This window comes from Pteronotus mesoamericanus, unplaced genomic scaffold, assembly GCF_021234165.1.
Source record: "Pteronotus mesoamericanus isolate MK-2021 breed Mesoamerican mustached bat unplaced genomic scaffold, CSHL_Meso_final contig_214, whole genome shotgun sequence".
NCBI lineage: Eukaryota > Metazoa > Chordata > Mammalia > Chiroptera > Mormoopidae > Pteronotus > Pteronotus mesoamericanus.
Genome location: NW_026555089.1, coordinates 6385867 through 6411163, shown reverse-complemented (window position 1 = coordinate 6411163; position 25297 = coordinate 6385867). Strand labels below are relative to the sequence as shown.

At 40.7% G+C, this 25297-nt stretch overlaps 1 protein-coding gene across 6 annotated transcripts; it reads left to right on the top strand.

The window, feature by feature from the left end:
- Positions 1-777: 777 nt before the first annotated feature.
- On the top strand, positions 778-24971 carry LOC129068630 (organic anion transporter 7-like). 6 transcript variants are annotated; one of them, XM_054570995.1, is made up of 10 exons: positions 778-1602; positions 2287-2390; positions 7213-7367; positions 7470-7638; positions 8376-8499; positions 19929-20044; positions 20721-20935; positions 22281-22389; positions 22829-23032; positions 23885-24971. In XM_054570995.1, exons 1-10 carry the CDS (start codon positions 1201-1203, stop codon positions 23943-23945), a joined length of 1659 nt encoding a protein of 552 aa, XP_054426970.1. In that variant the 5' UTR covers positions 778-1200; the 3' UTR covers positions 23946-24971. The 6 variants fall into 6 exon arrangements, with proteins under 6 accessions (XP_054426970.1, XP_054426969.1, XP_054426968.1 ...); XM_054570994.1 differs by having other exon boundaries at positions 778-1680; positions 7470-7599; XM_054570993.1 differs by having other exon boundaries at positions 778-1680.
- Positions 24972-25297: the final 326 nt, after the last annotated feature.

Sequence of the window (25297 nt, the reverse complement as noted above, 5' to 3'; positions counted from 1 at the left end):
AATGAAGGGCAAACACCAAGTCAAACGCATTGGAAAGGTCCTCAGGAGACTTATTTCTTTCAAGAGAAGGCAAATGCATACAGGCGGCCAGAGTCTGGATGGAGGCAATTGGGGTCGAATGTCAATAGCAAGGGGGTTCTTGTCGTGGTGATGAAAACGTCCTGGAGTGAGAGAGGGCTGACAGAGGAACAAGTCGGAATGGCTAACACCCTTAGAGCCGTGCATTCAAAGAGTGAATTGCATCAACCAGGCTTCAAGAAAAGAATTTGTAATGGAAGATTCAGTAGTGACAAAGGTGACATTCCCCACCCCCCGACATTTTCTCTTTAATTCTTCCATAGTCCATGTGCACTTACCGTATGTTTTACATCGGAGTGTAGCTGTCGACTGGCCTCTCCCTTACTCACTGTCGTATAAGACCCTTAAACAAGACCTTGTCTCACACACCACTGTATTCCTAGGACAAAAAACGTTCTTACAAGTGTCACCTGCATGAATCAATAAGCCTGTAAAGACCAACCTCTTTAGGAGCTGACCACTGGCTGAGCCCTCGACCCTCCATCACTACCCCCCTCCCCCCGCCGACCCCCATGCCGAGAAGCTTATTTTCAAGGTGAATTCGCGCTTCAATTTGACTTGGAGCAGAATGACCCTTATCCAAAGGGAAAGATTGCACCATATTTCGCTGGCTTTAATTTAACTCAGGATTGTTTTCATTGACCCTTTTAATCAAAAGTCAAGCAAGGCATGTACTTTCAGTATTTTTCAACGAAAAAAATCAAAACCATCTCACTGTTGAGTCTCACCGATGTCATGTGACAAGGTCTGCAAACCATGTGTAGCTTTTATTTACTTACAGGTGTGAGGATCAGAGTCCAGTGCTACTTTGGGGCACCACCGATGAAACCAACTTTCATCTGGAAGACCTGTGAACAGTGCTTGTTGTCCGCTGCTGGTAATGTCCCAGCTAAGTAGAGCTCCTTAACTTTCAATAAACCAGCTACCTACCTGATCCTGAAATAACGAGGAGCGACAGTTGCCAAGGCCCAGCTGCGGGAGGTTGGGGGTGGGAGGCGGAGCCTATTGAGGAGGAAGTGTGGTCAGGATTAACACTCGCTTAATGTGACCTGGCGAAAGGAAGCCGTTCTTCTCTTTGAACTTTTCTAACTGCAGTCTTCGGGGCTTCCCCGCTCATCCTCCATGGCCTTTCATAGACTCCTGGAGGAAGTCGGGGGCCTGGGCCGGTTCCAGGTCCTTCAGATGGCTCTCCTCTCCGCCTTCTGCCTGGTGGTGTACACGCACATGCTCCTGGAGAACTTCACGGCAGTCGTCCCCGCTCACCGCTGCTGGGTCTCCATCCTCGACAACGACACCGCCCTTGCCAATGGCACTGCGATCCTCGGGCAAGACGCCCTCCTGCGAGTCTCCATCCCCCTGGACTCGGACCTGAGGCCAGAGAAGTGTCGCCGCTTCCTCCGCCCCCAGTGGCAGCTCCTTCACCTGAATGGGACCTTGTCCAACGCGAGTGAGCCAGCCACGGAGCCCTGTGTGGATGGCTGGGTGTATGACCGCACCTCCTTCTCCTCCACCATCGTGACGGAGGTAAGAGGCCTCTTTACCTGTTGCAAGTTCACGGCTTGGAGTTTAAGGATAACGCAAGTGATGAACCCTAGGCATCATGTAAGTGCATTCTTCATTCCTTCAGCAACCACTAATTACTTCATTAAATGTCAGACACCTACATATTTGAGTCGAACAAACTCAAAAACAGACATGGCCTTGCTGTTATATAGCTTTTTTTAGGAAGACCAAAGGTGAAGCAATTAATTGACTTAATGTGTTTAACATGTTATGCGAGGTCAGTAATGCTCAGCCTCGCTTGAAATTAGAAACACCTGGGAAGCCCATGCACTTGCCCAAGCACAGACTGCACCCCGGAGCAGCCCTATGAGAAAATGTGCTGTGAAATTCTGGCATCAGTAAGTTTTAAGGCTTCTCAAATGACTGTACTCTGTAGCTAAGATTGGGAACCACTAAGTATGAAATAAAACACGCATTCACATAGCCAATAGGTTTAGAGGAAGCTTCTTAGAGGAAGTTAGGTTTCAGCTGAGATATGAAAAATAAAGGTCAGCTGATGCAAATATATATATATAAAAGCTGGAGGGGAAGAGGAGTCCTGATCTAAAGAAACAGGTAAGCCGTCAAAGCTCTTTCAGTCAGGCCTCTGCCGAGGGGCTGTGAGCTGCTGCGAAGCTGGGCTGTGACGCTTTCCTTCCCTTCCAGTGGGACCTGGTGTGTGACTCTCAGTCACTGAACTCAGTGGCCAAGTTCTCATTCATGGCTGGAACGGTAGTGGGAGGCATCATTTTGGGCCATTTGTCAGACAGGTGAGTGTCTCTGGATCACAGCTCTCTTTACTCTGGGGTATTTTCTTGAACTCATGAATCATTTTCCCATTAAGAAACATCTATTGTGAATTATACTGTTCTGGGGATCTAGGAACACATTCAAAGAATGACAGTCAGTGTGGCAAGTGCTATGTACAGGGCACAGAAACAGCACCTCCTCTGGACATGGTGCTATTTCAGGACAGGGCTTAGAGACGAGATGCCACAACATGGGGTTGAGAAAGGTGAGAAAGAGTAGTTACCTTTGGGAACAGAGAGGAAGAGGTATCACAGCATGAGGCTCAGCCTGTTTGAAGACACAAAGGTGTAAAACAATGTTACAGGCCATGTTCAGACCCTCCTGGGTCTTGATTTCCCCAGCATAGACATCATGTCATTGTTTCTCAACGGTGATGAGTAGACATTCCTATTAAACCTGTTTTGTACAGATAGCAATTTATGTTGGTGGTGGATAAAAAAATTGTTCCAGTTACCTTAACATTTGTTTTCTTTTGCGGGGGGGAAGCAGCTTTTAAAGGTAAGTTTTTCAACCATGTAAGGTAATTAATCTAATGACAACTGCTGTCACCATCTGTGGGGTTAGAACTGCAGGATCCTGTGCCTAACAGCACTACTTCTGAATTAGAGAGCTAACTATTGCCACCACCCAAGCACATCTTCTCTGAAAGATACAGGGAGTCAAGGTGCCCCTTACCATTTACCAGCATAATGTCTTCTGTTATTTCATCTGAAAACCATGAATTCTGAAAGTATGATAGTAAATGTAACTAAGTGTTCAGAGTCACGAAAGAGGCCCACACGAAGACTCACTGTAATTAAAATGGTGAAGGCTAAAGGTAAAGAGAGAATCTTAAGAGCAGCAAGAGAAAAGCAGCTAACTACAAGGGAGCTACCATAAGGCTGTCAGCTGATTTCTCAACAGAAATGCTTCAAGCCAGAAGACACTGGCATGAAAGATTCAGTGATGAAAAGCAAGGACCTACAACCAAGACTACCCTATCCAGCAAGGATATCATTTAAAATTGAAGGTGAAATAAAGAGTTTCCCAAAGAAAACAACAAAATAACTAAAGGAATTCATTATCACCAAACCAGTATTACAAGAAATGTTAAAAGGTCTTCTTGAAGAAGAAGGAAGAAAAAAAGAGAGAGAGAAACATAGGTATAAAGAATAAAGTGGCAGCCTTGGCTGATGTGGCTCAGTGGGTTGAGTGCCAGCCTGCAAACTGAAAGGCTGCTGGTTCAATTCCTGGTCAGGGCACATGTCTGGGATGTAGACCAGGCCCCCTGTTGAGTGTGCATGAGAAAAACTGATGTTTCTCTCCTTCTCTTTCTCCCTCCCTGCCCCTCTCTCTAAAAAATAAATTAAATCTTTTTAAAAGCAAAAGAAGAACAAAATGGCAATAAATAAGTACCTATCAATAATTACTTTAAATGTAAATGGATTAAATGCTCCAATCAAAAAGACATAGGGTACGAATGGATAAGAAAACAAGACCCACCTCTTGTACATATGCTGTCTACAACAGACCCATCTCTGAACAAGAGGTAAACACAGACTGAAAGTAAAGGAACAGAAAAAGATATTTCATGCAAATGGAAATAAAAACTGGTGTAACAATACTTATATATGACACAATAGACTTCAAATCAAAAGCCATAACAAGAGAGAAATAAAAACATTACGTAATGATAAAGGGAACATCCAACAGGAGGATATAACTCTAGTACACATCTATGCACCCAACACAGGAGCACCTAACTATATAAAGCAAATCTTGATGGACATAAAGGGAGAGATCTATAGAAATACAGTCATAATACAGGATTTTAACACCCCATTACATCAATGGATAGATCTTCCAGACAAAAAAGCAACAGGGAAATGGTGGCCTTAAATGACACACTAAGTTAGATGGATTTAATTGATATTTTCAGAGCATCTCATCCCAAAGCAGCAGAATACACATTCTTTTCAAGTGCACATGGAAGATTTTCTAGGATAGGCCGTATTTTAGGGCACGTCTTAATAAATTCAAGACTGAAATCATATCAAGCATCTCCTCTGACCACAATGGCATGAAATTAGAAATCAATTACAAGAAGAAAAGCTGAAAAACACAGAAACACATGAAGGCTAAATTACATGTTACTAAACAATGAATGGGTCAATAATCTGATCAAGGAAGAAATCAAAAGTTAGCTGTCGACAAATGAAAACGAACCCACAACAACCCCAAATCTGTGGGACACAGGGAAAGCAGTCATAAGAGGGAAATTTTAACCAATGTTACCCCAATAAATTTAATTTTTTAAAAAGAAGCAAGAAAAGTCTCAAACAATTTAAACTTACACCTAAAGAAACTATAAAAAGAACAACAAACAAAGCCCAAAGCAAGTAGAAGGAAGGAAATGATAAAGATTAGAGAGAAAATAAATATCATAGAGACTAAAAAACAATATGAAAGATCAATGAAAGAAAGAGCTGGTTATTTGAAAAGATAAACAAGATGGCCAAACCTTTAACCAGAAAAAAGAAAAAGGACCCAAATAAATAAAATCAGAAATGAGACAGGAGAAGTAACAACTGACATCACATAAATACAAAGGATTGTAAGAAAATATTATGAACAACTACATATGCCAAAAAAATTGGACAATATGGATAAAATCGATAAATTCCTAGAAATATACAGTCTTCCAAAACTGAATCAGGAAGAATCAGAAAATTTGAATACACAGATTACAACTAATGAAATCAAAGTAGTAATCAAAAAACTCCCAGCAAATGATACTCTTGGACTGAGGGCTTCATAGGCATATTTTACCAAACATTCAAAAAACTAACACTTCTCCCTCTCAGACTATTCCAAAACATTCAAGAGGAGGGAAGACTCCCAAACTCATTTTATGAGGCCAGCATTATCCTAATCCCAAAACCAGATAAAGGTACTACAAAGAAAGAAAACTATTGGCCAATATCCCTGATGAACATAGGTGCAAAATATTAGCAAATCAAACCCAACAGTGCAATAAAAAGATCATACAGAATGATGAGGCAGGACTTATTCTGGGGATGCAAGTTTGGTACAATATCTCCAAATCAATTAATGGGATAAACCACATAAACACAATGAAGGATAAAAATCATATGATCATATCAAAAGATGCAGAAAAAGCATTTGATAAAATCGAGCACCCATTTATGATAAAAACTCTCAGCAAAATGGGAATAGTGGGAACATACTTCAACATAATAAAGGCCATATATGACAAACCCACGGCCAACATCATAGTCAATGGGCAAAAACTAGGAGCATTTTCCTTAAGGTTAGGAACAAGAAATAAAAGGCATCTGCACTGGAAAGGAAGTAGAACTGCCTGACACAATACTGTGTATATAGAAAACCCTAAAGGCTCCACCAAAAAACTACTAGAACTGATAAATGAATTCAGTAAAGTAGGAGCATACAAAATTAACATTCAGCAATTAGTGGCATTGTTATGCACCAATAATGATCTACCAGAAAAGGGAACTAATAAACCAATCCCATTTACAATTGCAGCAACAACAACAAAAAAAATAAGGTACCTGGGAATAAATTTACCATAACCAAAGAAGTAAAAGACCTGTACTCAGAAAATTATAAGAAATTGAAAAAAGAAAGAAGATACAAATAAGTGGAAACCTATACTGTTTCATGGATAGGAAGAATTAACATCATTAAAATGTCCCTATTACGCAAAGCAATCTCTAGATTCAATGCGATTCCTATCAAGATACCATGGCGTATTTCTCAGAACTAGAACAAATTTTCCAAAAATTTACATGAAACCACAAAAGACCCCAAATAGCCTGAGCAATCTTAAGAAGGAAGAGCAAACTTGGTGGTATCATGTTTCCCTTATTTTTTCCTTTGTTTCCCTTGCTTGAGGAGCTATATCAGAAAAAATGTTACTATGAAGAATGTCCAAGATTTTACTGCCTACGTTTCCTTCTAGGAGGTGTATGGTTTTGAGTCTTACATTTAAGTCTTTAATCCATTTTGAGTTTATTGTGTACAGTGTAAGAAGGTGGTCTAGTTTCATTTTTAAAGAAATACATAATTTTTATTATATTTTTTACATTACCATTTAATTCCCTTATGTCCCCCTCCCCCCAGCAATTACTACCCTGCCATCCATGTCCAAGAGTCCTGCATGTATATGTCCAGATTTTCAAGACATCATTTATTAAATAGTCTGTCTTTATCCCATTGTAAGTTCTTGCTTCCTTTGTCAAATATTAATTGTCCATAGAGGCGTGGTTTACTTCTGTGCTCTCTATTCTGTTCCATTGACCTTTCTGTCTGTTTTAATGCCAGTACCATGCTGTTTTGATTACTATAGGCTTGTAGTATAGTTTGATATCAGGTAGCATGATTCCTCTAGCTTTTTTCTTCTTTCTCAAGATTGCTGTGGCTAACCGTGTAATATTTTTGAACTGTGGTTGACCGTGGATAACTGAAACCATGGAAAACAAAACCATGGATAAAAGGGACTACTGTATTACAGGTTGCCTTACACGGTTACAGCTGATCTCAAAGATCTGCTGGTAACATATTGGAGAAAAAAGTTTTGTTATATTCAATATCTATATACAAACAGGAGGGCTGCTTCTGAGGTGTAGTGTTGCTTCTTTACGGTTTCAAATGCCAAGTTTCACTTATTCAAACATTGGCAAAATTTTAAGATATGACTTCTTTCGGATACTTTCTATAACAGCTCATTATCCCCATGTCTAACCTGTCCCTGTTTCTCAGGTTCGGGAGGAGGTTAGTTATCAGGTGGAGCCTACTCCTGGTGGCCGCCACCGAGGCCTGTGCGGCCTTCGCTCCCACACTCCCCCTGTACTGCTCACTGCGCTTCTTGGCTGGCTTTTCTGCTCTAAGTGTCCTGACAAACAGTTCGGTGCTTAGTAAGTAAACACTTTGGATCTTTGACATTTCCCAAGTCCTAATTTTGACCTAGAAACTCCAACTTTGTTAGAGGTCAAAATCTTGTTTGTGTTTTCTTTCAGTTATGGAATGGCTAGTGCCGCGATTCCAAGCCATGGGGATGACAATGATCATCAGCGTGGCTTGCGTGGGACAGATGATTCTGGGAGGACTGGCTTTTGCCATTCGAGACTGGCACATCCTTCAGCTGGTGTATTCTATACCATTATTTATCTTGTTTCTTTTCTCAAGGTATAAGCTGTCTTTCTTTCTTTGTCTTAAGGATCCTGGGACGCAGGTACATGGAACAAGGACACAGAAATCTGTTAGGTGCTTAGTCAACACTTGAGCATGTGCCCTACTAACACATGCCTTAAGTATGATTCAGGGAGTGAACTGGTAGGGCTGCCAGATAATATTAAGGACACTCAGTTAAATTTGAATTCCAAATAAACAACGTTTTTTGGGTGTAACATCCCAACTATTGCATGGTGTGCAGTTACTCTAAAAGTTATTCATTGTTTATATAAAATTTCTATTTCTCTGAGAGGTCTGTATTTTAATTTACTAACCTGATAAAATAAAGGGTGTCTAATTAATGTAAAATTTCAAATAAATAACAAATGCTTCTTAGTGTATGTCCAAAATGTTGCAAGAGACATAGTTACATTAAAAAATAACTCATATTCACAACTTAATGGAATTCAGACTTACCTGTATAAGGCACACTGTTTCTATTTGCTCAAACTGGCAATAGTCCCTTGAATGTGTGGGGTGGGAGCCAACAGGACTCCTCCTCTGTATTCCCGGCTGTGAAGGTTATCCCTGCACTTCCCTAGTTACGGTACAGGAGAACTTAAGTCCATATTTCCTGGGGTAACAAAACAGGAGGTAGGTACGAGAGGGCAGAGGACAGGCATTTGAGGACAAAGGATATGTGAAAATGGACAAATCGACTTCATCGCCCCTCTGTCTTCTTCTTTGATCAGGTGGCTGGCGGAGTCTGTTCGGTGGCTGATTATCACCAACAAACCCGAGAAGGGCTTAAAGGAGCTTCGGAAAGCCGCGTACGTGAATGGAAAAAAGGATGCTGGAGACGCCCTCACCATGGAGGTGAGGAGGGCGGAGCTGTGCGTGGGACGCAGGGAAGGCAGGACCTGATATACACTAGATGGTGTCTGTAAAATGAATGAAGGGTGGGACGCTGGTCGTTTAATCCAACTCCCCTGGTTCCCAATGGCTGTCCACGTTGTCCGAGTTAACACTGAGAGAGACCATGCTGTTGCTGAAAGAATTGGACACAGATATTTTACTCAACAGAGCCAGACATCACTTAGTATTTACAATTGTTCAGATTGTGTAGATTTGCACATTTAGCAAAATGTCCTCAAGATTTATCTATTGTGCAGCAAACAGCGGGATTTCCTTTTTTAATGAATGAATAATATCCTATTGTAGGTATGTGCCACATTTTAAAAAATCCATTGATGGGAATTTAGGTTGTTTCCATGGTTTGGTTTTTGTGAATAGTTCTACAGTGAACGTGTGTATGCAAATATCTCTTCGAGATCCTGTTTCCAATTCTTTTGGATATACATCCAGATGAGAGATTATGGGATCATATAATAGTTCTAATTTTAATTTTTTGAGGAACCTCCATACTGTCTCCATAGTGGCTACATGATTTCACATTCCCACCAACAGTGTACAAGGTGTCCTGTTCTCCACATCCTCAACAACACTTAGCTTTTTTTTTTTTTTTGTAAATAACAGCCGTTCCAACTGTTGTGAAGTGATAACTCATTGTGGTTTTGATTTGTGTTTCCCTAACAATTACTGACAATGAACACTTTATCATGTACCTGTTGGCCATTTGCATGCTGTCTTTGGAGAAATGTCTGTTCAGTTGTATGTCCATTTTTAAATTGGCTCTTGAGTTGTAGGAGTTCCCTAAATACTTTGGATATTAACCCTTTGCTACATATATGGTTTGTAAATATTTTATTCCATTCCACAGGCTCATTCTCCTTTTGTTAACTGTTTCCTAGCTGTGCAGAAGCGTTTTAGTTTGATGTAGTCCCACTTGTCTGTCTTTGCTTGTTGCCTGTGCTTTTGGTGCCACATCCAAGATATCATTGCCAAGAACAATGTCAGGAAGTTTCCTCCTATGTTTTATTTAGGAATTTTATAGTCTTTATTTTAGTCTTTACCTCATGTTGAGTTGATTTTTGTGTAGAGTGTAAAATAAGTTTCCAATTTCATTCTTTTGCCTGTGAGTATCTGGTTTTCCCTACACCACTTACTGATGACACTGTCCTGTCCATTGTGAATTCTTGGCACCAATGTCAGAAATAAATGAACTATTTGCATGGGTTTATTGCTGGGCTCCCTGTTCTGTTCCATTGGCCTCTATGTTTACTTTTTTGCCAGAACCGTATTCTCGGTTACTATAGCTTTGTAATATATTTTGAAACAGAACATATGGCAACTCCAGCATTTTTATGCCAAAAAAATGCTCTGGTTGTTAGGGGTGTTCTGTGTTTCCATATGAATTTTAGAATTGTTTTTTCTATTTCTGTATAAAATGCCATTAGTATTTTGATAAGAATTTTATGGAATCTGTAGATCGCTTTGGATAATATGAACATTTTAACAATATTAAGTCTTTCAATTCATGAACATGGGATGTCTATTTTTTTAATGTCTGCTTTAATTTCTTTCTTCAGTGTTCATAGTTTTCAGTGCACAAGTTTTTCATCTCTTTGGTTAAATTTATTCCTAAATACATTATTATTTTTGATGTTATTATAAATGAGATTATATTCTTAATTTCAGTTTTCAGAGAGTTTGTTGCTTGCTGGTGTATAAAAAATGCAACAGATTTTTGTATATTGATTTTGTATCCTGCAACTTTATTAAATTCATTTGTTAAGTTTTTGGAAGTATCTTTAGGGTTTTGTATATATACAACCATGTTGTCTGCAAACAGTGATAATTTTATTTCTTTCTTTCTTCCTGATTTGGATGCCTTTTATTTCTTTTTCTTACCTGCTTGCTCTGGCTAGGACTTCCAGTCCTATGTTGAGTCAAAGTGGTATCCTTGTCTAGTTCCAGATGTTAAAGGAAAAGCTTTCAGTTTTTTACAATTTGAGTATAATGTTAGCTGTGGGCTTTTCATATTTGGCATTTAAGGTAAGTTTCTTTAATACCTAATCTAGGTGTTGAATTTTGTCAAATGATTTCCTGCATCTATTGAGATGATCATGTGATTTTTAGCTTTCATTATGTTAATATCATGTATCATATTTATTGATTTGCTTATGTTGAACCATTCTTGCATCCCAGGAATAAATCCCACTGGTGTATGTTCCTTTCCATATACTGTTGAATTTGGTTTACTAACTCTTATTAATGGTATTTTTCATCTATGTTATTTTCTTATAGCCTTTGTCTGACTTTGGTATCAGGGTTATGCTGTCTCCATAAAATGTGTTTGGAAGTATTCTTTATTCTATTTTTAGATTGGCATTAATTTTTCTTTAAATGTTTGATGGAATTCAGCTGTGAAGCCATCTGGTGTTAGGCTTTTATTTCTGGGATTTTTAAAATTACTGTTTCAATCTCCATATTAGTTATTGGTTGTTCAGGATTTCTATTTCTTCCTGATTCAGTCTTGGTAGGTCATATGTTTCTAGGAACTTATCTATTTCTTCTAGGTTGTTCACTTTGTTGGTATATAATTGTTCATTATAGTCCCTTGTGATATTTTTTCTATTTTTATTTTCTTTTTTAAATTTATAAATCATGTTTATTTTATTACAGTTGTCTCAATTTTTACCCCTGTACCCGCCTCCACCCATCCCACCCCCAACCCTCACTCCCACAGTCAATTCCCACTCCGTTGTCCATGTCCATGGGTCATTCATATGTGCTCTTTGTCTAGTCCCTTCCACTTCTTTCCACCATTGTCCTCTTTCCCCCTCCCCTCTGGTCACTTTCAGTCTGCTCCATGTTTCTGTGCCTGTGGTTTATTTTGCTCATTAATTTATTTTGTTGAATAGAGTCCACTTATAGGTGAGATCAAATGGTATTTGTCTTCATCAACTGGGTTATTTCACTTAGCTTAATATTCTCCAGTTCTATCCATGTTGTTACAAAAGGTAGGAGTTCCATATCTCTCTCTCTCTCTTTCTTTCTTAAATACAGATTGATTTTATTTTTTAAGATGTCAAAGTTAATTATAAAATATTTAAAAAATTTAAAACCATTATAAAGTTTCAGCAATTAAACCAATATTACATCAGCAAAGAAATAATCAAGTAGATCAATAAAATATAATGAGCATTCTGGAGACAAATGTATATATCTAAGAATATAATATATGATTAAGTTGATATTTCAAATCAATGGGGAAAATAAGGCTTATTCAACAAATAAGGTGCATGGACCACTATTACTGGAAACAAAACAAATATAGAGCCCTATTTTACACATTATAAAAGAAATATTCAGGTGAGTTAAAAATCAATATGTAGAATCTAAGGAGTTTTAGAAAATAGAACTAATATTTTTCATGACCTGAAGTAAAATATTCAAACCCAGAAGTTATAAAGTAAATATTGACAATATGACTATATTAAACATTTAACTATATAGCAATATACATATAAAAAAGTTAAAGGACAAGGAATAGAATTGAAAACTATTTGCAACACATCTAAAACACAGTTAATAGGTTTTGGTTTATGGTTTTGTTTTTTTTTTAGTGAAAAAAGTTCTACAAACCTTAAATCAATAAATGGATAAAGAATACCAAAAAGTCATTTAAAGCTTTTTAAAAAAAAATAGAAATAGGCAAGAAATATACTAAAACAGGTTTAGTTTCAACAAATAGTAAAGGAACAATTAAAATAACATCATCGTCACAATCAGATTAATGAGTATTAAAAACATTGGTAATATCAAGTATTGGCAACTCTGAAAGGAACTGGGTATTCATAGAAACTTTTTCTTCATCTTAAAGCAGTCTCTTTAGCATATTTTGCAGTGTTGGTTTGGTGGAGGTGTATTCTTTTAGCCTTTTTTTGTCTGGGAAACTCCTTATTTTGCCTTCCATTTTAATGGAGAGCCTTACTGGGTAGAGCAGTCTTGGTTGCAGGCCTTTGCTTTTCATGACTTGGAATATTTCTTGCCATTCCCTTCTGGCTTGCAGTGTTTCTGTTGAGAAGTCAGCTGCTAGTGGTATTGGAGCTCCCTTAAATGTTACTACCACTTTCTCCCTTGCTTGCTTTAGGATTCTCTGCTTGTCTTTGATATTTGCCATTTTAATGATGATGTGTCTTGGAGTGGGCCTCATTGGGTTCCTCTTGAATGGGACCCTCTGTGCTTCCTGGACTTGTGTGACTTTTTCTCTCCTCCAGTTAGGGAAGTTTTCCATCATTACTTTTTCAAACACGTTCTCTATCCCTTCCTCAACCTCTTCTCCTTCTGGTATCCCTATTATACAGATATTATTACGTTTCAGGTTGTCCTGCATTTCCCTAAATGCGTCTTCATTCTTTTTGAGTCTTTTTTCATTTTCTTGCTCTTTATGGGAGCTTTTTTCTCCCTTATCCTCCAGCTTGCTGATTTGATCTTCAGCTTCATCTAGCCTGCTTTTGATTCCTTCTACTGTGTTCTTCAATTCAGAAATGGTATTCTTCATTTCCTCTTGTCTCTTATTGATAGTTTCTATGTCCTTTTTCATGCAGATATAGTTTGCAGTAAGTTCCTCGTAGTTCCCCTGAAGTTTTTTGTAATTCTTTCTGAGCTCACTGAGTTCATTGAGTTTCCTTAGAACCATTGTTTGGAACTGAATATCTGATAGTTTACTTGCCTCTATTTCATTTAGTTCTCTTTCTGAGGATTGCTCCTTTCCCTTTGAGTGGGGCGTATTTCTTTTTCTTCCCATTCTTTGTCTTCGCATTATTTGTGAGACTCTTTTCTTTTGCATCTGATTCTTAAGTTGATCTGTCTTGATCTCCTGACTTTGTGGTGTGAACTTCTCTGGTTGGAGACCACTGTTTTTACTTTCTGGATCTGCCTCTGATGATGTCAGATGTTGGCCCTGTCTACTCTCAGACAGTCTGTTCGAGACTTTCAGGAATCTCCTGTTTGTGGCTGTCCCCTTTGGCTGTTAATCTATTCACTCTGCACTCAGCAGGCTGCCTTAGACAGCTGAGGGTGGGGCGGAGTCCCTCCTGGGGGCGGGGTTATTGGGTCCTCTCTCGCTGCTGCAGTATGGGGGAGGAATCCGCACTGGGATCCCACCAGCTACTCTCTCCGTTCTCTCCCCAAAGCTTCCGTCCCCAGTCTCTCCTCAAGTGTTGCCAGACATCTCTGCGCTCCCTTTAGCCAGGGATCTACTGTCTGCGGCTGCCACTCTGCACACAGCAGGCAGCTTAGACAGCACAGGGCAGGATGGAATCACACCTGGGGGTAGGGCTAGTGGGTCCTTTGACGCTGGTGCTGCTCAGGGGGAGTGGTCTCTGCCTGAGCAAGATGGCTGCTGCCACATGGGGGATGAGTCAGCGCCCAGATCCCGATGGCTACTTTCTCAGTTCTCTCCCCAAAGCCTCCTTCTCCAGTCTCTGCCCAGGCATCTGTAGCCCACTCTGTCCTCGCCTTTGCCAGAGACCAGAGTAAGTGGCTGCAAATAAAAATTTATGTGTTGGCCCTTTAAACAATTCTTTGCGTCTCCAGCCCCCTGTCTCTGGCAGAGAGCAACCCTGCTGCTTTATGCTGTTTTCTGTGTCCTTTTTGGGCTCTGGTGCTGTGGGCTAGAGATCCCCGCTTTTGGTTTAGACCCCACTCTTCTCAGGGGGATCCAACTGGCCCTTTCAATATCCTTCTGGTGCTGCCGCCTGTGGGCGCCCCGCCCGCCTTCTCAGGTCTGTACTGCACTCCGTACCAGTTAGATTGCGCTAAAGCCGATTCTTCTGTCTGTCCGAGGTTACAAAGCTCCTCTCTCGCTACTCTTCAGTTGTTTGTTCATGATTTTTTTTTCCTTTATGTGGCATCAGTTGTAATGTCTTCTCTTCCATTTTTTATTTTATTTTTTTAAATTTCTTTATTTTTATTTTATTTTTAAGTATACTTTATTGATTATGGCATTACAGTTGTCCCATTTTTTTCTCCCCTTTATCTCCCTCTGCTCTGCACACCTCTCCCTCCAGCAATCCCCCCAACTTAGTTCATGTCCATGGGTTGTACATATAAGTTCTTTGCCCTCTCCGCTTCCTATACTATTCTTAACCTGCCCTTGTCTATTTTGTGCCTATCAATTATGCTTCTGTTCCCTGAACCTTTCCCGCATTCTCCCCGCTGCCCCTCCCTGCCGATAACCCTCCATGTGATCTCCATTTCTGTGACTCTGTTCCTGTTCTAGTTGTTTGCTCAGTTTGTTCTTGTTTTCATTTTTGTTTTTTAGGTTCAGTTGTTGATAGTTGTGTTTGTTGTCATTTTACTGTTCATAGTTTTGATCTTCTTCTTTTTCTTTTTTTCCCTTATTTTATTATTATTTTTAATTGTTCAGATACCTTTGTCTCCATTCTCCCTCCACCACTTTCCCCTGCCCCACCCACCCCCACCTCCCACCCCCAATCCTTCCCCACTTTGGCTTTGTCCATGGGTCCTTTATACATGTTCCTTGATTTGACATTTCCCCTTTCTTTTCTGATTTTAATTATTTGATTGAGTCTTCTCTCTTTTTTTCTTGGTTAGTTTAGCTAAGAGTTTGTCAATTTTGTTCATCTTTTTAAAAATCAACTCATCAAATTTTTGGTGTACCTTGTTTCATTTCTTTCTGCTCTAATTTTTATTGTTTCCTTCCTTATGCTAACTTTGGGATTAGTTTGTTTTTTTTTCTAGTTCCTTAGGGTATAAAGTAATGTTGTTTATTTGAGATTGTTCTTTTTTAAATGTATGTCTTTATCACTATAAATTTCCCTTTTAGTACTGCTTTTGCTATGTCACATAATTTTCGTATGTTTTATTTTTCATTTGTCTTGAGATACTTCCTAATTTCCCTTCTGATTTCTTCTTTAATCCAAATGGTTATTTAAGAGCATGTTGTTTAACTTTTGCAAGTCCATTTTCCTTTTGTTATTGATCTAGTTTTATTCCATTGTGGTTGGAAAAATACCTGGGATGACTTCAAACTTCTTAGATATGTTAAGAATTGTTTTGTGGACCAGCATGAGATCTATGCTGGATAATATTCTATGTGAGAATATATATTCTGCTGCTACAAGATGAAATGTTCTATATATGTCTGTATTGTCCATTTGGTTTGTAGTGTTGGTAAAGTCTTCTGTTTTATTACATACTTTCTGCCTCAATGACATAGCCGTTATTGAAAGTGGGATATTGAAGTCTCCTGATTTTGCTGTCTATTTTTCCCTTCAGATGTGTGAATGTTTGTTTTATATATTTTGGTTCTCTCTTCTTGGGTACATATATGTTTATAACTGTTAGATCTTTCTGTTAGAGTGATACTTTTATCATTCTTTATCTCTTATGTCAGTTTTTGACTGACTCTATTTTATCTGATATAAGTTTGATTACATCTGTTCTATTTTCATTAACATTTGCATGGAATGTCTTTTTCTATTCCTTTACTTCAAATCTACTGTGTCCTTAATTCTAAAGTTAACCTCTTGTAGATAACGTATAGTTGGATCTTGTTCTTTTTATTTATTCAGCCACTCTGTTTTCTGATAAATGACTTTAATCTGTTTACACTTAAATTGTTGACAGGTAAGTACTTACTATTGACAAATGATTTATTTGTCTACTTTTTATTTCTTTTGGTGTTTTCTCTCCTATTGCTGTCTTCCCATGTGACTCCCTTTAGCACTTCCTATTAGGCAGGTGTAAAGGTGACAAATTCCCTCAGGTTTTGTCTGAAGAAGTATTTGTCTCCTTCATTTTTATGGCAATTTTACTGAATATACTATTTTTGATTGGCAGGTTTTCTTTCAGTACTTTGGCTATATCATTCCACTCTCTTCTTCCCTGCAAGATGCTGCTGAGAAACCAATCACTGGTCTTATCAGAGTTTCCTTGAATGTGATGAGTCACCTTTCTTGGCTGTTTTCAAAATTATCTCTCTGCCTTTGACTTTTGACAAATTAATCATAATGCGTCTCGGTGTAGCCTCTTTAGGGCCTACCTATTTGGAGTCCTCGAGCTTCATGGATCTGAATAGCTGTGACTCTCCCAGATTCAGGAAGTTCCCATCCATTCTTTCTTTAGATGAGCTTTCTGGTCCTTTTCCTCTCCTATAATGTGTTTATTAATTTTCTTATGGCCCATAAGTTCCTTAGGACTTTTTCACTCCTTCTCATTCTTTTCTCCATTTGTTCCTCTGCTTGTATAATTTCCAATGACCTGCCTTTGAATGCATAGGTCCTTTCCTTTCTAGTAAAGGAAGTGAAAATCAGAGAGAGAAAAATTTAAAGACATGAATATCCAGCAGGCTCCCCATTAAATGTGGACACCCTCTTCCCTGAATAAGGTAGCAGGATCTCCTGGAGTTCCTGCCAAAGTAATTCTGGGCATATTACTCATGTCTCTGCTTGCTCACTGAAAATGAAAGGCCAATATAAAAGAACTTCAGTGTATCTTAAACTTTTCCTCTGATTTTAGGTGTAATTTAAATCCACTCTCACAAGCATTGCAGCCCTCATCTGCCCACGTTGAAGATACTCTTGGCACAGCCCAGGCCAACTGCAAGGCAGCAGGCAAACAGCTGTGTAAAGGGTCCCAGAAAGATCACACGATCCCGCTGCTGTCCAACATGGGGAGCTGTGGACAAAAAAAAAAAAAAAAAAAAAAAAGAAGAAGAAGACACAACCACCTGTGGTGCTTAAAAAAGAAGGACTAAGATGGGTTGGAAGAAATCCTCATCAACAGCTTCAGGGGGAAGGGAAAATAATTGCTAGGAGGACAGAAAGGTGCACCTTGTGAACAATGATTTGAAAAGGCACTTGAAGAAGAGAGTGGAGGAAGAGAATTTTCCGTTGATACAGTGTTTATTGATGATTATTGACTGGCCTATCTGAGGCCATCGTAGTCTTGGAAGAGGTTGAGGAGGCTGTGTATGTGGGATGGATTGAGGAGATGGATTTGATTCTTGTGGCAAATATGAAATTTTTAAAAGTTAAATTTATTGAGGTGACATTGGCTAATAAGGTCATATAGGTTTCAGCTGCATATTTCTGTGTCACATGATCTGTGTAGTGCATTGTGGGCCCACCACCCGAAGTCAGATCATCTTCCGTCATCATATATTTGACCCCCTTGACCCTTAACTGCCCTTCCTTGCCTCTAATAACCGCCACACTGTTATCTATGTCTGTGAGGTTTTGTTGGTTTTTCTTGTTTGTTCATTGGTTGCTTTCAGTTTTATATCCCACATACAGCAAACGTGAATTGGCTAAGCATAGTGGAAGTGACAGACCTTCTTACACGCATTGCAATGGCCTGAAGGCAGTGGATCCCACACCTGGGGAACTGTGCACGTAGAATTAACAGAGTCCCCAGGATACATTCAGAAGCAAGTATCTTGTCATTGCAGTGACTTGGAGCAATTAAGGAGGAAACACCTGAAGGCGAAGAACATCTAGTTGCAGACCCCCCAAAAAGGGAGAATAAAGCTGAATAAATAAAGGAAGAGGTTTCAAAAGAAATGACTTTGGATGAGTGGAAAGCTATTCAAAAAATGAGAGCTCAAAAGTAGAATTTAATATCCATAAACCATGTTCAGTGGAAGAAGGGATTTGGTCTACAGAAGTCCAAGAGTGAGGAGGCTCATGCTGAAGATTCAGTTGTGGACCATCATTTCCAGAAGCCAACAAATGATATAATGTCTCAGCTGGAGGTCAAGTTTGGAGACGTTAGCCACCCAGGATATGGTGGCAGGGGAGGCCAAGATGGCCATGCCGTGGGCGTGGTAGATGAGCAAACTGTGGTGGCAGGACCGGCCAGTCAAGTGCTTCTGCTCTGGCTGCGGATGCCCAGAGGCACTCCCTGCTCTGCCTAACTGGGTGCCATCAGATAGTCCCAGGTCCTTTGCGGAGAGACCCTGCCCTGTGAGATTTTGCATGACTAAAGATCCCAACAGACTAAGAAATTTAAAAACAAAAGACTGTCATTCAAGCCATTCACACCTACAGACTGCATTTTATTTGTATTGAAAATGAACTCCTCTCCCTATGTGGATGTAACAATACGGTAGTAAACTTTTTAAATTTAGAAATGTACTGGGAGCAGGGATGTTTTCATAATTTTCAGAGGTTGTGCATTTTTCATGAATATTATATACTGCTGCTTGCAAATATGCATTTCCAAACTTGAAATATAGGTATGAACAGTGTGGACCAAAAAAGGAAAGAAAGATGTTCTTGGAACCCATTCTTCCAATCCCGCCCATGACAATAGCCCATGGTTGCAGGTTTCTGGTGTTAGATGCCAGAAGGAAAAGCCTGCATGACTCTGCTCTTCCCCATGCATGAACCCAATATTTTGCTGCTCAGGCTGGTTGGCCGACTGAAAGGACATCTTTGATTGTGTAGGTCCTTCCTTACGGTGACCTTTCATGTCTCTAAATTCCCTTCCTCATGGAATTTTTCCAACAGACTTCCTGATATTTTTTTCATGTGTAGAATTAAGTCAATATTATTTGAATAATAAATAAGTCCACATCTGAGGCATGAGGGATCTAATTCCATATTCATGTTTGCAGCCTCATGTGTGGCCTCAGAAATCCTTGCGAGGAAGGTGCTACTACTTTTCTCGACCTTCTTCTCTTACTCTTGCTTCTTCTACTTAGTCTTCTCTTTAACAAGGAAACTGAGATTTAGAAATATTTAATTACCTTCCTCGATGTACATATCTAGCATGTTGTAGTGCCATTGAGTCACTCAGATCATAATCAATTCTGGGGACAAATCATTCTACGCCAAGGTCTCCGCAGATTTCATCCTCGGATTTACTTCTAGGCATCTCATTCATGGGGGCACCAGGCTTTCCCTTGGAGAGACTGGGTGGAAAACCAATCTAAAGACTCTCAGGAAATGCTCTTTTTTTCTGAGACAAACAGTTTTTCCGCAAAGGACAACCAGCTGAGACCCAAGCTCAGTTGCCAGGTCTCTCATGCCCCACCAGCATAAGTGGAGCTTTAGACCATAATCCAAGACACTCTGCATCTGCTTCCCTTCGTGCTCAGGAGATCTAACATAACACACACCCCCTTCCCGATGCCTTGCAGACCTGTCAAATCTCATGTTTAATATGTCTTTGTTGCTACATAATCTCCCTGAGGCTTCCTTAACACCCCAATTCACGTTTCACATCCCTTTTGTATCTGTCAGTGCATCCTCACTGGCTATAGTGTCCAGCAGACAGAGAAGGAAGTGGTCATCTTGTCCTCTGCTGGGGGACTCACAATGCCTACCATGTTGTGACAACTGAACAGTTTGTTGTTGTTGTTGTTGTTGAAGGTTTTGAGATCCACCATGCGGGACGAGCTGGAGGCGGCCCAGACCAGACCGCGTGTGTCGGACTTGTTCCGCACGCCCAACTTGCGTAAGAGGATGTGTGTCCTGTGCTTTGTGAGGTAGGCTTCCCCGTGCGCGTGAGGAATGTTAAAACAGTGGAGGCGTGAGTCTGTTTATCTCAAAGGCTATATAATGTGCTATAGAAACAGATTCGAGATAAAGCATAAAGAAGCCATAAAGATAATTGCTATGTTTAGAGATAGTCAAAGGGCTATGAAAAGACCGACCGGACTAATGGTACAGTGAGCAGTGTTGTTGCTCCCATCGTCCTGTCAGGCTCGTCCCTGGAAGCCGAGGCTGAGAACCTCAGCTGTGGTACAGATTTTGATTTTAAGTTTCTTCACTTGTTTCTATTTTAACGGTGGTAAAGCTACAAACGGTAAAGTGCACAAATAGTACAGCTCTATAAATATTTACACATGTAAATATGCAGCCATTCCCCAGGTCGAGATACGGGAAAAATTCTAAAACCCTGGAAGGCCCCATTATGTACCCACAAGAACAACACTCCACACCTCTGGAAAAACTTAATAACAATAACCTCTGTCATTGTACAGTATTTTATGACAGTTTTAAAATCATCACCATGCTAAGATATAATCTACAAAACTGACAAGGCCTTTATTCTTTGTCACCAACCCTTGGCTGTCTGGCTGACAATATTTATTAGCATCATTTGCATGACATTGGCTCTAAACCTTATGTCACCTGTCCGTCTGCTTTTGTTCACCACAGACTTGCAGTCTGCATACCCTTCTATGGCCTGGCTCTCCACCTCCAGCACCTGGGGACCAACATTTTCCTGTTCCAGGTTCTCTTTGGCGCAGTCAACTTCCCAGCCAATTACGTTGCCTTTTTGGCACTGAATCACCTGGGCCGGCGAGTGAGCCAGGTGCTTTTCACGTTCTCGATGGGGAGCTTCATTGTGGCCATCACGTTTGTGCCTCAAGGTGAGAAAGGAGCACAGGCTGAAGGAAATGTCTTCGCCCTTTTCCTCAGGGAACGTACTCGCACCTCTCTGAGGTCGAAAAGGGAGAAGGTCGTTCTGATGATTTCCCAAAACCACTCTGACGATTTAGGACGGACTCTGCCATTCAGCGGCTGGAGAAGAGTCCGAGGCCAGTAAAAGTTAGTTCAGATGTAAGGTTGTTTTCATTGTATCTGAGAAGTCCCCGGTAATTGGTGCCATTTATTCCTGGCCATTTTTCTAAGCGACCAAATGATCACTTGCTCTTTCGTCAATCAGACTTGTAGTCATAAACAACGGTGTTCTGTCCATTATATAGTTGTGTCTCATGGGACGACTCAATGCTCTCACTTCCTCGGTCGGGGCTCTGTTGTATGAGTTCCAATTTGCTCCATGATCGCTGCATATCCACATGAGTGTCTTGTATTGGGTCACCATGACTGTTATCCTGGAGGTTCTCTTGAGTTCAAGAACATAATAATCTCTTGTCTTCAAGCAGAGAAGTGTCCATCAGGAACAAGGCCTTAAGCAGTTAAAACCTCCCTGAGGATCAATTTTACTAAATTAAATAAACCATACATAACGAATAGGGGAACCCAAGTGGTCATCAGGCGTTACCGACTCCCAGATGGGTGGGCTTCACTCATCTTGAGTGTCCACAACGATCCAAGTTTGCTGCCTCATGACACAGCCTACCCCAGTGTTGCAATGCTCTTGGGTGACATCTTTTTAATGGGGTAGAAAACTGACTCTAAAATTTCCTTTCAGAGGTTTCCAATGTCTAACCAATTCTTTTCCCTAATATAGGGCCTTATTCTTGCATCTTCAAATGTTATTCTAGGTCAAGTTATCTCTAGTTTATTCATCAACACAAGTCCCATTCTTTCATTACTCTCTATTCCGGTACTATTGACATTCCATGCCAATATTGTACATGCATCCAGGTTTTAAACTCTTTGGGGACACTGATGAGCCTTGAACCCCTCAGCAATTGCACATATGACAGACTGTCTTGTGCATGAGAGGCCGAGGCCACCCTGGAGAGAACAACGGAAAGCAATCTCTTGCTGGCTTCATGTTCTCTTCTTTGTCTTTGGCAAATTTCTGATATGTAGGAAGAGATAATGCATTAACTTAGACTTTATAAATTCTCTATTTCAGCTGTTGGGTATAGATAAGTCACATTTCTCAGCTATTAGTCGCTGCCATTCTCTGCCTCTATGTTTAACGCATGCAAACATCTTCAAAGTATCTTTCTCACTAATGATTTGGGGGATAGTGATTCCATCAGCTCAGGTTTCCTGAGTCTCACTGGTCTTCCTCTCCAGAAATGCAGACCCTCCGCTTGGTTCTGTCCACTTTGGGAGTAGGATTTTCCTCTGCGGCTCTCATGGGTTCTTTTGTCCACGGAAATGAACTGACCCCCACCGTAATCAGGTAGGAAGCTCTACCAGGGTCAAAAGAGACCTTTCCCAGCTAATTAACATTTATGCTGGAAGTAAACTAAGACTGATTAGTTATCAAAACAAGCAAATATAACAACAATTTATAGGCAATGTTTATTTACACCTGACTTTGGCCAGGTCCTGGGTTACGTCCCTTAATGTATCATCTCACATATCCTACTGAACCACTAAAGGGTAGCTGCTATGAGTAAGAGTATTTTTTAAATGATGAAAATGTCTGAATGCACTTGCATACTGAAAGAAACTTGCAAGCAAATAAGACAGCGCATTTGAAATGTGGTACTCTATTGTCGACCTTCATCTATCTAAACACTGCCTTGGTGTCTCCAGAGTCAAAGCAAGATGATAAACCACAAGTTACGCGTGTGGATTTTTACCAGATTATTTTTGTGCTGTCGTTTGTACTCCAGGGTGACAGCTTCAGGAATCATTGGGGCTGTTGGTAATGTTGGGGCAGCCCTGGCCCCGCTCCTGATGATCCTAACGGTGTACTCTCCACACCTGCCCTGGATCGTCTATGCAGCCGTCTCCTTCATCTCTGGCCTTGTTGTCTTCCTCCTTCCCGAAACCAAGAATCAGCCTCTGCCCGACTCCATCCAGGACGTGGAAAAGGAGTGAGTAGCCCCCTGGCTGTGCCTCGAGGGAGCTGTGTGCGAAAGGTCTGGGACGAGGGAGGCGGAGCAGAAATGAGACCGCGGTCCTCTAGGCGGCTGTAGACCTAGACCGCTGGTTGCCACGTGGTAGGCGCCTTTGGTTCAGCCACAGCCTCATCCCTCCCCGTGGTCACCTCAGACGCCCCCAAGGCTCCAAGGTCACACAGACCAGCTCTGCCCAGCCCGCGCTGGGAGCTTTAGCGGTGACGGGACCTCGTGTGACGCACACACCCTGGAAGGTGTTTCACAAACATGCACAGGTCTGACCACCAGAGCCTCACCCTCAGGCCCGGCAGCTGCAGCCCAGCGAGCGAGCCCAGTGAGCTCTGCGGAACTGCTGGTTCCCAGCGGCCCTGGGCGCCCTGGGCCCTGGGGAATCTGGGCGGGGCAGGGGGGTGCTGTGGGGAGGAGCAGAGCCCCCTCCCGCAGGTGACAGTGTATCTCGAGGGAAGGAGAGCTGCCTTTCACATTCAGACCTCGTGGTTCCCGCCGGGGATGGGAGTGCTGAGAAAAAAGGGGGAAGAGGCGTAACTATTGGTATTTGAGATGATCAAGAATTGGCATGGGTTGGGGGGGAACTTGCCCCTTCCGAACCCCTTGGGCCCACGGCCCGGTGTCCACGGGTGGGAGTTGGAACTGTCAGAGCTGCCGTCCCAGGCCCTGTCCTGGGAGCGTGGTCTTTTTCTTCCTAAAGTTTACTCAGTCCTCAGGGGAGTGGGCACGGTTTTCATCCAAACCAGGGGGTCAAGAGTTAGTATGCTGCTTCCATGTTTTTAAATTGTTGTGTTTGCTGTTTCCTTGTATTTGTTCCAGGAGAAAGGGCTCACAAAAAGGAAGACGGGAGGACGGCTTCATGAAAGTGACTCGGTTTTAAGGGAGTCCAGCGACGGACTGCTAGTCAGAGAGCCAGACCGGGCCGGGGGAGGGCAGGTGGATCATGGCTAGATGCTGGCAAACTTTGGGGAAGAATGAAATGAAAAGCTGTAATGGAAAAGTGGATCTCATTTACAATTGCAGCACTAAGTAACTATGTCTAAAATATCCATGATTAATCGTCGTAAGTCTGAGGAGCCCTGGCCAGTGTGGCTCAGTTGGTTGGAGTGTCGTCCTGTGAACCGAAGGGCCGCCGATTTGACTCCTGGTCAGGGCATGTGCCTGGGTTGCGGGCTCAGTCCCCAGTTGGGATGCGTATGAGGCAACCAATCTCACATCAATGTGAGAGAGAATTCTTTCTCACATCGATATTTTTCTCCCGCCCCCTACCCCCTAAAATCAATAAGCACGTCCTCAGGTGAGGATTACAAAAAAACAGAGAAGTCTGAAGGAAGTTGCCAACTTTCAAAGAAAGCATAATAAAATATGTATATAAATTTTGATCCCTAATGTATTTCTGGGTAGAAAGAATAGTATTAAAACATTGATTCTGCTCCAGTTACTTGGTAGAGTAATTAATTACAATGAAAAACCACATACTTTTGGAAGAATTTGAAAAAGTTACAAATTTATCTAGAAATTAATAATAAACAAGGTGATTCAGGAAAGAGGATCATACAGTGAGGGGGCTGACTAGTGTTTACAGTGGCATGTGCTAGACTTTACCATAAGAACAACAGTCAAAGCGTAACAGCAGACATATTTATCCATCAGAGGAAGTGCGGAAACAGACACCAGGGGATGTAACAATTAACATGTAATTTTGATATCATAAATCACTGGGCAAAATAAAGGATTACACAACAAATAGCATAACTAAGTACTTAAAAATAAATGACTAATAATGTGATCTCATACCCTAAACGCAAAAATAATTTTACTTTAATAAAAAGCTAACTGGAAACAATAAACCATAGTTTCCAGTAGAACACTTGGCTACAAAATCTTGGGATTAAAAAAAAACAAACGTTTAGAATAGTAAAGCAAAGGCCAGACTTCAGCAACAGGTGATTTGAATACAACTCATTTAAATCTACTGTTGAGCAAAACCTTAACAAATTATTGGAGCAAACCAGAAAAATGTTCAGCAAAACGATAAAAAAAGTTAACCTTTAGTGGTAGACGTTTAAGTAATTGTTACTTTCTCCTTTGTTTCTGTCTCAAAGTTTAAATAAGGAATATGTGACATTTCAGAATATTTTAAGATGTCAACAATGAAAGAGGAAATGAAACAATAAACAATTTTCAGAATGTACCGCTAATATATAGAATTCTCATCACTCTGTACCTGTT